This window comes from Pygocentrus nattereri, chromosome 29, assembly GCF_015220715.1.
Source record: "Pygocentrus nattereri isolate fPygNat1 chromosome 29, fPygNat1.pri, whole genome shotgun sequence".
Lineage (NCBI taxonomy): Eukaryota > Metazoa > Chordata > Actinopteri > Characiformes > Serrasalmidae > Pygocentrus > Pygocentrus nattereri.
In genome coordinates, this window is record NC_051239.1 from 507,501 (window position 1) to 519,592 (window position 12,092).

Sequence of the window (12,092 nt, forward strand, 5' to 3'; positions counted from 1 at the left end):
CATATAATCCCACCCGTGTAAACGTGCACAAACTGTAAATCAGGTCTGTATTAGTTATTCTATTACAGCCAGGTCTATATGAGTAGTAGTCTATGGGTTAAACCCCCCCTTCTCATGTGGTACTGGACTAGTTCCTGCTTGTAACCGGTCAGTTAGCGAGCCTTTTAGTGGGTAGATATTATAATGCTTAAATTTCAGTGTGGCACTGTGAATCTGGGGCTGGTTGACACAACAAGCAGACAAAAATAAACAACAAAATGAAAAAAAAATGCAATAATTTCAACATTACTCTAAAAATGATTCAGCTTTGAAATTTAAAAAAGTGTATAACCGGGTTATTTCGAAATATTAACTTCTAATGGTTCATTAATAAACGTAAAACATGAATTATTCTTCTGTTAACTTAATATTAAAAGCTCATTCAAGTTGTCCATCTTATCAGCTCCACTTACTATGTAGGTGCACTTTGTAGTTCTACAGTTATAGAACGTAGCCGTGGGTAGGGCTGCCCACCGCTCCAGGCAAGTGTGCTGCCCCCTACTGTGTGTCCTCTAGTCCTTCATCAGTGGTCACAGGACGCTGCCCACAGGACGCTGCCCACAGGACGCCGCCCACAGGACGCTGCTGGGTGGATATTTTTGGTTGGTGGTCTATTCTCAGTCCAGCAGCGACACTGAGGTGTTTAAAAACTCCAGCAGCACTGCTGTGTCTGATCCACTCAGACCAGCACAACACACACTAACAGACCACCACCACGACAGTGTTACTGCAGTGCTGAGAATGACCCACCACCCAAACAGTACCTGCTCTGTGAGGGTCCATGGGGGTCCTGACCACTGAAGAACAGGGTAACAGAGTATCAGAGAAACAGATGGACTACAGTCTGTAACTGTAGAACTACAGAGTGCAGCTATACGGTCAGTGGAGCTGATAGGTGTAGAAACCAGGAGGTGGTCAGAATGTTATTCCTGGTCGGTGCAGAGTTTAGCATTAGTTTATAGTAACGGTCATCATGATGTCACATCAAAGGCAAAATACGTCTCTAGATGTCATTTTATATCTATGAGTATTTCGATATGAAAATTTTGCTGAATCTGAAAAGAGTTTGCTTCTAGTTTTGTTGCTGGCTTTTTATAAGAAGGTGACAGTTTAGGGTGGGTTGGTCTGCATCATATTGCTGGTGGTCAGGCTCTGGGCAGCACCAGAGGCATTATAAAAGAGGAGACGGTCGGTGGTTGAAATATAAATGAAGAGCTCATAATGTAAAATATGGCATCGGTTTATAGGGAAATGAGCCAAATGCAAGCAGGAAAAGCCACAGCAAGCTGAAAAATCATGTTTTCTGTGCGTTATTTGAACCAAACACAACAAACTATTTATGCTGTTTATGTTAGACAGGGGACAGGCCACCAGCATGGGACCATATACTAAACTGGGCATAGGACTGGACATCAGGAAGAGGGTCAGAAACCATGACAGTATCATTAACAGGCACAAACATTCTGACAGAAACGGGAACGGAAACAAAACCTGAGGTACCACATTGTCTAGACACGGGAGAACACACACTGAAAGTTCTTAGGTTGGGCAGTGGATGGCAAGGGCGGCCGGGGCATAGGAACAGGATGGGTCCGGGTGTCAGGAACTCTGGAAGCACAACACCAAAACATTTTAGTTTCCGTTTTATAGGTCTCACCCTAGAGAGGAGTCGGAGGGGAAATAACTGCCCGGCGGCGTTGCCCACATTGCCGTTGAGTGGAGAGACTTTCCTATAAGGACTTCGGCGCATTTTGTGAGGGAGCTTTTAGAGGTGGACGTCTGGTTCCTATCACCACCACTGTGAACAGTTCTGACTCGGTAAGTTTATCTAGAACGGAGCGTTTCACACCGAACCGCTCTGAACGGCTCTGTTTACACTGTAACTGTTAAGTCGTGCAGAAAAATATGAAAAATTTCCCTTTAATGGTTAAAATCCTGCTACATTCACTCTGATCTGACCTTTTCCAGACACAATTTAAATGAACTTTCTCACTGAACCTTGAGAAAGTGCTAACAGAGCTCGTCAGCCATAGCAGGAGTCTTCATGTTCTGTAGCCGTACAGTTTAATATGAAGGTCAATGAGCTGCCTGAGGAAGCCTCTGTTGGGGATGATTCCTCGTCCCTCCTTCACTGTGTTAATCGCCTCCACCAGAGTCATGTTGTGCTTCAGCATCAGATAGGCTAAGACGACAGTGGCCGAGCGGCTGACGCCAACGTGGCAGTGCACCAGGATTTTACCTACGATGAGAGAAAGATCATTGCTTTTGCAAATATAGACAAAATTTACCCCCCTACCCAGTCCCCCCTCTCCCTCTTTACCTCCTTACTACATCAGCCAAGTCATGTTTGGTTAGTTTTGTGCTGAAGCCACGAGGCCAGCTAACAAGCAATGCAAACGTATGGCCCCCAATTAGCACCGTGTTCACCAGCATTGTTAAGTTTAGCTTGTAAACAAAGGGTTGAACTGATTATCATCCAGTTATCCAATGAGAATGCTTATCTCTGTGGTATTTAGGTACAGCCACGCGCTCCCATTGGTTAGGACTTCAGGAACTGAACTAAAGGCCTTAGGTGTTAGATTAACTTTCAACATAATTAGGAACTGACAGAGGAACCAACCAATCGTGTTTTGATTTTTACAATGGGACAGAATTCGTAAGAAAAAGCATCACTCTTGAGCTTCTGGAAGTTCTAGATATGTAAAAAAAATGGAGTTTTCAGTTCACAGACAAATGTCCTGATATTTTCCTCTAGAATTTGCTGGTAAAATTCAGAGTTCGTTGTTCCATCAATGATACCAAGCTGTCCTGGCCCAGATACAACAAAACAGGCCCAAACCGTGATACTACCACCACCATGTTTCACAGCTCGGATAATGTTCTTATGCTGGAATGCAGTGTTTCTTTTCGAAACCTGACGCTTCTAATTTAAACCAAAAACGATCTGTTATTTGTTTATTCTCAACTGTCCACAAAACATTGTTCCATAGCCTTCTGGCTTGTCTATGTGATCTTTAGCAAGTCTACATGTAACCCAGCCTGATGAGCGTTAACATTTCTTTAAATAAAAAAGAGAATGAACCACCATTCCACCAAAACTTTCCAAAACTTTGCTTTAAAATGGTACAGGTTTGTCACCTCCTCCTCTGAGTGCACTGTGAATGAACTCTGACGCGGTGTCGAAGTTGACGCTCATGTCGTAGGCAGGCGAGTCGTGGGCGTCGATTCCCAGATACGTGATGCCCATTCCGTCATAAAACTCAGCGCCTCTCCTGGAGCTGTGGGCGCAGTTCAGGACGTGAGTGAAGTTGCGTCTGCGCAGTTCTGAGCGGTTCTCAGCAAAATCCCTGCAAAAGGTGATATACAAACACAATAAACTGACTAATATTTTAAATATTACAATCAAATAAAAGATTTTCTCCCCACAGGGACACTGTTGTCTCTCTGTGTGTGAATGTTGGTGGCCTTGTGTTGACCTGCTGGCGAACAATGAGGAGCGAAAGCGGAGGGGTTAAGACTCTCTGCTGTGAAAAAAGATATAAAAACAGATAAAAACACACAACTGCAGCTTCCCTCATATCAAACTATTCTGTACAACTGACACAATAAATAAACAGCATTTGGACACAACAAAAACGCTTGCTTGCACACCTACGAAGTTGAAAATCTAGCTCACTTCTGGTTTTGTTAATCACACACATTTTGGTCTTGGTCCTAGGAAGTCATATACAGTGAGCCAAAATATTATGAGCACTCACAGATGAAGGGAATAATATTGATTATTTCATAACAGCGATGAATGTCAAGTTCTACAATATAGTAAGCGAACAGTCGGTTCTCGTAGTTGACGTGTCAAAGAAATGAGCAGGCGTTACTTTGACAAAGGGGCAGATCATTAAGGCCAAACGACTGGGTCAGAACATCTTCGAAAGAGGCTTGTGGGGTGCTCTTGGTCAGCAGTGGTGAGTAAGTACTGACTGTCACCTGCAGTGGACACTGAACTGGACCTTGGAGCAATGTAAGAAGGTCGCTTGGTCTGACGAGTCCCATTTTCTCTTAAATCAAGTGGACAGCCAGGTACATGGGCTCTGTGTACCTGGGGACGTGATGGCACCAGGATACACTGAGGAAAGAAGACAAGCCAGTAGAGCGAGTGCAACACTCTGGGCAGGGTTCTGCTGGGGAACCCAGGGTCCAGCATTCATCTGGACAAAAGTTTGACCCAAGCAACTACCTAAACATGGTTGCGGACCAGGTACAGCCCTTCATGATGATGGTATTCCCCAATGGCAGTGGCCTCTTTCAGCAAGATAATGCACCCTGCCACCATGCACCTGTTCAGGAATGGTTTGAGGAACATGATCAGGGTGTTGCCCTAGTATGAGAAACGTGATCAGGGTTTTGTCCTGGTATGAGGAACGCGATCAGGGTGTTGCCCTGGCCTCCAAATCCTCAATCCTGTGGGATGTGCTAGAGCAAGAAGCCTGATCCATTGTCTCTCCACCTCGCAACTTACAAGACTTAAAGGATCTTGCTAACATCTTGTATGGGTCACCGCAGGGAACCTTCAACTTCTTGTAGAATCCATGCCTTGGTGAGTCGGAGCTGTTTTGGCGGCATGTGGAGGAACAGCAGCATATTAAGCAGGTGATCATAATGCTTTGGCTCATCGGTGCACGTTTACAGAGAGACTTCTTGTCACTTACATGTCTCCTATATAAAGTCTTGGCCAGACTTCATTAGCTGGGCTGTTGATGGCTCTCCCGGCGAAGAGGAGCCGCTCAACTTCCATCACTGCCAAACCGGGCGAGGTGAAGTCAACCTCTACTTTAGAGTTATTCCACCTTTTGGAGTATGTTGTCCTGGAAGACATTTGTCGGGCAGTTGTATGGAAAAAGGTGCCAAGCTTTTGTTATGAAATCTGAGTAGCCGTGTCTCGATTTCAGAAGGCGTCAGAGCGGCCGCAGTGAAGAGCTCCGTCGATTTCAAAGCTGTCGATTCATTCGTTCTCTAACTGGGCACAGAAGGCTGAGTTACACAGGGCTATTTTGGGATGCATGGACTTGGAAATGTATCAGCAATGCTTGGCCTGCACATTCAAAGCAGATCATTGACATGTACAATGTAACACCTACAGGTGATCTTCTATGTAATTATATACAGGTGCCCATTTTTCCAAATTTCTGCATAGTGCAGTGTGTGAGATGCAAACAGGGTCATTCAGAGCGGTTTGGTGTGAAATGGTTCATATGTCTTTACAGTGGTGGCGATAGGAACCAGGGGTCACCATGACTACAACACAAATATAGACATTTTATTTACTATCCAGACCCACCAGAGAACCTACACGAGTCTTCTGAGTTTATATGGAATGTTGCTGAAGGTAAACAGTTGAAAAACTGAAATAATAAGTGGTTCTGGGGACTAATTTGTCTCATATATTGTGTCCCTACACCAAAAACACAGCGTCTCAGTCATCAGGCAGTGAATTCATAACCAGTTCATGTAGGAACTTTCTGTGAGGAGCTTTTAGAGGGACGTCTGGTTCCCATCACCACCACTGTGAGGAGCTTTTAGAGGGACGTCTGGTTCCCATCACCACCACTGTGAACAGTTCTGATTCGGTACGTTTCTCTAGAACGGAGCGTTTCACACCAAACCACTCGGAACGACTCTGTTTACATCTTAACCGTTTAATTGTGCAGATGTTTCTGAACAATCTGTGGAATTCCGCGAGTGAGTTTTTGATTTGCTGGTGTCTTTCAGCCGGTTGGATATTTGACCTGAATCTCTAGGGGCAGCAGGCCGGATCGCACTTCTAAATCCAGACAGCAGCAGATGAGAGCCACTGACCTAGATTGCTGTGACTTCATGTGAGGCTCACTGGTCGAGTAGCAGATCTGAAGGGACAATAAAAGGACAGCACTGGGCCCTAGAACACTTGTTCATTAGAATTTAGCTACTCTGCATTTTGCTAAAAACCCATATCACTGCGGTCAGAACAAAACCCTGTATCTCCAAAACGGTGACTTTACAGGAGAAGGAAAAAACAAACTTTACTTTTAATGTAAGTCAATGGAACCAGACGTCTTTCCAAGTCATTTTGGGCCGTTTCTTTTGGTCCATTCATCATGAAATTTACACTCAATGTGAAGCTATGATCACACTACAAGCCTCGCTGCTCAAATCCGATCTCTCTGACTTGAAGGTTCACACTCGTGAACTCAGTGACTCAAATCTGTCATTAATGTGATGAACCGTCCTGAACTGACCCTCATGAGCTCCTCCTACTCAGTAACGTCACATGACTGAATCACTGCATCATCAGCACAAACTAACGAGCAGAACGAGCTTTGCTGAGAAGATCATTAACTCTGATCAGCTCTCAGCTTCATTATTAGAGCCAGACGGAGGAGAAAAAGGTGAGATGAGCTGCTTTTCCTCTGTTTACAGGCTTTGAGGTCTGTTCGGCGCTGTTGCCATGGTAACGCTGAATGATGGTGCAGCACACTGGAAAAATAGCCCATGAATTCCGATCTGTCGCATTAAGGTCACACGGCCACGAATCGAATACATATCCGATCTAGGACCACATATGAAAGTGGCTCATGCTGGATTTGAAAACTGAGGTCAGATTTGTGTCCACTCAGCCCTGAAAACATCAGATCTGAATCACATTAGGGGAGCATGAAATTGTCCAAAATCTCTTGGAGCTGAAGCTTTAAGAGTTCCTTTCACTGGAACTAAGGGGCCGAGCCCAACTCCTGAAAAACACCCCACACCATGATCCCCCCTCCACCAAACTTTACACTCAGCACAATGCAGTCAGACAAGTACCGTCTCCTGGCAACCGCCAAACCCAGACTCGTCCATCAGATTTCCAGTCGGAGAACCGTGATTGGTCACTCCAGAGAACACGTCTCCACTGCTCTAGAGTCCAGTGGCGGCGCTTTACACCACTGCGTTCTACGCTTTGCACTGCGCTTGGTGATGTAAGGCTTGGATGCAGCTGCTCGGCCATGGAAACCCATTCCATGAAGCTCTCTATGCTGTTCTTGAGCTGATCTGAAGGCCACATGAAGTTTGGAGGTCTGTAGTGATTGACTCTGCAGAAAGTCGGTGACCTCTGCGCACTATGCCCCTCAGCATCCGCTGACCGCTCTGTCATTTTACGTGGCCGACCACTTCGTGGCTGAGCTGCTGTCGTTCCCAACCGCTTCCACTTTGTTATAATCCCACTGACAGTGGACTGTGGAATATTTAGTAGCGAGTAAATTTCACGACTGGACTTGCTGCACAGGTGGCGTCCGATCACGGTACCACGCTGGAATTCACTGAGCTCCTGAGAGTGACCCATTCTTTCACTAATGTCTGTAGAAGCAGTCTGCAGGCCTAGGGGCTCGGCTTTATACACCTGTGGCCATGGAAGTGACTGGAACACCTGAACTCAGTGATCTGGATGGGTGAGTGATACATTTGGAAATATAGTGTAGGTCAAAAAATGTAAAATGGACATACAAGGTTTTATCCAGACAGCAGCAATATATAATTTCCATATTTAGGTATTTTTAATGCTTTATTATTGAAAATACACTCCTGAGCACTGTAATGGGCCAAACCTGAAATATAATGGTTTTTAATGAGGGTTTTGGCTCATTCAGTCTCACATTAAAACAAACTGGCTCAGCCTGTTTTTAGCTGTTTGAAGCCGTCAGTGCTGAGTGGACCAACACGGACTCTTCTTTGTGTAAAACACCGTCTGCAAGTTTATCCTCAAAACAACAGCATTTAAAGAAATCAAAGTGAAAAGCTCTGCCACACTAACTTACTGCATCTGTTTATTTAACCATTTGTCGTCTAGACCATTAAAAGCTGTTTTTCCATTCGGGGCTTGGAATGTTTTTATTGCATTGATGTGATTTTCACAAAAACAATATTTGCCATGTTTAAAAGTGTTGGCTTGGTTAAACGTTTGCAAAATAAATAAATGAATAAATACATAAAAACTGGAAGTACCAGCTCACGGACTAATAGCCTTTATCCCATCTGTTAATGCACAGTTTGGGAAAGCTAATGGTCAGTTTCTGACCACAGAGCCACTCTTGGCTGGATATTTTGGGGTGGTCGACTAACAACCTAGCAGTGACCCAGTAAAACCACCAGCAGTGTTGTAGCCAGTCATAGATATTTCTGATAAAATGGTGATCAGCCACAATATAAAAAACATCTCGTTTCTACGCTCACTGTCCACTTTATCAGCTCCACTGACCGTATAGCTGCACTCTGTAGTTCTACAGTTACAGACTGTAGTCCATCTGTTTCTCTGATACTCTGTTACCCTGTTCTTCAGTGGTCAGGACCCCCAAGGACCCTCACAGAGCAGGTACTGTTTGGGTGGTGGGTCGTTCTCAGCACTGCAGTAACACTGACGTGGTGGTGGTGTATTAGTGTGTGTTGTGCTGGTCTGAGTAGATCAGACACAGCAGTGCTGCTGGAGTTTTTAAACACTGTGTCCACTCACTGTCCACTCTATTAGACACTCCTACCTTGTTGGTCCACCTTGTAGATGTAAAGTCAGAAACGACAGCTCATCTGCTGCTGCACAGTTTGTGTTGGTCATCCTCTAGTCCTTCATCAGTGGTCACAGGACGCTGCCCACAGGACGCTGTCCACAGGACGCTGCTGGCCAGATGTTTTTGATTGGTGGACTATTGTCAGTATATTATGTAGGGAACCAGCCCTGTGACTGGAAGGTTGCCAGTTTGATCCCCTTGGCTGACAGTAAATAACTGAAGTGCCCTTGAGCAAAGCCCCTAACCCCCAACTGCTCCCCAGGCACCATGGATGGAGCTGCCAACTGCTCCGGGCAAGTGCTCACTGCCCCCTAGTGTGCATGTGTGTTCACTAGTGTGCATGTATGTGGGTGTTTCACTGCACGGATGGGTTCAGTGCAGAGGTCCAATTTCACAGTGTGCAAAACACAGTGACAAATGGTTGTAAATGTATATTATATTTATATTTATATATATATATGAGAAATAAATAGTCCACACAGGCCATTTCAATGTCTTCAATGTCATTTTTTTATTGTGATCAGCCTACCATCATTAGATGAGAGAAAACAGCCCCCTCTTGTGTTCAAAAACATGCATTACACTGGAAACCTCAGCAAGCAGGTTTTGGTCCTATTTTGTTTTTCGTATCTTCTCTATATACAAGTTATACAAATATACTCTCCTTTTTTTGTAAAGCTTCATCTAATATACAATTTCTGGTTTATATAATGAGATTGTACAGAGGGCGGGGGCGGGAGAACACGGACAACAAATTAATCAGACTTAATCACATGCAGAGAACAATAGTTTTGAAACCTTCAACTTATTGTTACTTCAGTATATTATTCTTTATCATCATATATGAAAAGCACCTGCCGATAACATGGCACAATTTATTTTTCCCCTAAAAAAAGCATCCTTTGTGACTGGAGGAAGACCTGTTGAATGGTCCAGGGTGAAAGTGACTTTGGTGCAAAGTATTAAATATAGTGGTGTTAAAATTATTATTTTCTTTTTTTCTTTATTTTAGGAAGTACTGAAGATGACCAGTCCTCCCTGTCCATGCTCCCTCAGATTAATTAAATACAAATTGTACATTTCGTTAAAAAAAGGCCTTTTGTAAACACCGTTTTGAGGCCGATAGATCAGACAGGACATTGGCTTTACTGATTCCACACTAACACAAAGAGAAACCGTTCAAAAAGCTAACGAACAAAACAAAAGAAACAAACCCATAAACAACAAGAAAGGAGAAATAAAAAGTCCAAGGCTGTGTAAACCTTCGTAAAAAGGCCCGTTAGTATTGCTTCTGGTGCGCTAAAATGTGCTGAGTGTGTAGGTGGAGCTTTGGAAGCATAAGGTGGAGCAGCGAGACGAAAACAGAAACAGCTCATAGTGCTGAGAACTTATTTCACAGGGCCGTCGTTAAAGCTACACTATATACGCTTTGGGGATTTGGAGACCTCTGTGGTGTAACTGTGTAACTGCATGCAGAGCACTCTGGCATGGGCTGTGCTTCAGTCCTCTTCCCCGAGAAAAGAGCTCAGTCTAAACTTGGTGAAAGACGCGTCCGAAGATGTGAGTGAATTATTACTATTGTCATCACGTCTTCGTTGATTTTGAGAGGCCTAAACATCGAACCAGACCTTCTTTTTCAGCCTCTGTGTGCGACGTTAATACGCAAACACAAAGACGTACGACGTGTTGTGACTATTTCTCCTAACGCAGTCAGAACAACAAAATCTTACATAGTGCAGCTTTAATTAAGCTCGGTAATACTATAGTCACGAATACAACACTATTAGAATGACTACAGGGCTGCACAATGAATCTTTCGCTAAACATTACTGCGAAAATGGCCTTTTTATTATGCATGAGGCTTCTTTAGCCAATCACAGTGTGAGCTGTGACCAATCCTGACCTCAAGATGGGCTGATTTGACAAAGCAGGTGTTAATTAAATCCAACAAAGGTGGGTTAAAACCATGCTAATCCATAAGTACGGATACTGACTCACCAATACGTTACTTATGAAATATGCAGCTCTATAATCACTATAAGAACGTTTTAGTCCATTTTGTGCAGCCCAAAAAGTTTCAACGAAGTTCCTCTGATGACTCGAGAGAGTGAGAAAGATCAACAGCCAATCAGATTCACGATGGCGAACGCACAACAGACTCCAGAGCGGACTTGTTCAGGTACACGACGGCGAACGTGCCCCAGTCATGCTTCCCGTCATTGCTGCCAACGGAACGACGCACACCATGACTGAAAAGCACTCGAGGTTAAAGCCAAGCGGACGAGAAGGCGCCAGAATCGCTGACCAATCAATACCGAGGACGGCCCCTCTCTGGTCTCCCACCCATCTGATCCGCTCGATACGGCAGTCTATCGATCGTCTCGCCCTTTCCCGTTCTCTCAAATCGCCGTCTCCTGTTCACCTGTCAATCACCCGGTGCGTCCTGCTTCTTTATAAGTATGTAACGTTCAAAAAGGCAAATGTTTGAGCGCCCCCTAATGGGGCAACCGGACGGAGGACTGCAGGATTTCTCACTGAGCCGGATGAAGTGACAGTCCAGCCAAAGAGACTCACGGTACACGTCCACTTGCACCTTTTCCCGCCACACTCAGTCATGCTGGACATCTCCGCTCGCGGCTGGCGGCCGTTTCTATGTTGTTATGAAACGACAGGAATGGCATTGAACATATTTGAGCAGTAAACAATCTGATATGCTGTTTGCTGTTGCATGTAAAAATAAAGGAGAGTGAAATGCTGATGAACGCCTTTACTGCTTTTATGGTTGTCGGAGTGCTCCAGCTGTTTACACAACAGAGTAAACAGGCCTTTTCAGTCTCACTATTAAGGTAGACAAATTAGCACGTAATGCCGTTTGATTTAAATACTTGTTTGTGTAAACTTTATCCAGTCAGACGTCGTCCCTCCAAATCTTCAGTCAACAGTTCTGTATTAACCCAGACGTTTTCACTATTATATACACCGATCAGGCGTAACGTTATGACCACTGATGAGGAGGGGATGACCACCACAAACTGTGCAGCAGCAGATGAGCTGTCGTCCAGCATCATTGCTGTGTCTGATCCACTCAGACCAGCACAGCACACATTAACACACCACCACCACAGTGTTACTGCAGTGCTGAGAATGATCCACCACCCAAATAGTACCTGCTCTGTGAGGGTCCTTGGGGGTCCTGACCACTGAAGAACAGGGTAACAGAGTATCAGAGAAACAGATGGACTACAGTCTGTAACTGTAGAACTACAGAGTGCAGCTTTACGGTCAGTGGAGCTGATAAGGTGGACAGTGAGGGTAGAAACGAGGTCATAATGTTATGCCTGATTGGTGTAGGACGGTCATGGATCAGGTTAGTTTCTGCTCTCTTGCAGAAAGTTTGCCGTTTGTGATTAAGGCCGGTCAGTCTGCCGTCACCTGACTGGATAAACGCATTGAAACGGGCGCATTCATTTGCATTCAGCT

The 12,092-nt window shown here is 44.6% G+C and overlaps 1 protein-coding gene across 1 annotated transcript; it reads right to left on the minus strand.

Moving 5' to 3' along the window:
- Positions 1 to 1,863: 1,863 nt before the first annotated feature.
- On the minus strand, positions 1,864 to 5,017 carry LOC108414840 (dual specificity protein phosphatase 26-like). Its single transcript, XM_017687741.1, has 3 exons — positions 4,746 to 5,017; positions 3,178 to 3,386; positions 1,864 to 2,278 (listed from the first exon to the last, which is right to left on the minus strand). Exons 1-3 carry the CDS (start codon positions 4,910 to 4,912, stop codon positions 2,082 to 2,084), a joined length of 573 nt encoding a protein of 190 aa, XP_017543230.1. The 5' UTR covers positions 4,913 to 5,017; the 3' UTR covers positions 1,864 to 2,081.
- Positions 5,018 to 12,092: the final 7,075 nt, after the last annotated feature.

Bases quoted from the DNA above. Each gene is read 5' to 3' on its own strand.
- LOC108414840 (XM_017687741.1), bottom strand. From the start codon at position 4,912: ATGTCTTCCAGGACAACATACTCCAAAAGGTGGAATAACTCTAAAGTA. The intron at 3,387-4,745 runs GTAAGTGACAAG...CACCTTTTGCAG, and splicing joins AGACTTTATATAGGAGACAT to GGATTTTGCTGAGAACCGCT. The intron at 2,279-3,177 runs GTGACAAACCTG...CTCTCATCGTAG, and splicing joins CAGTGCACTCAGAGGAGGAG to GTAAAATCCTGGTGCACTGC.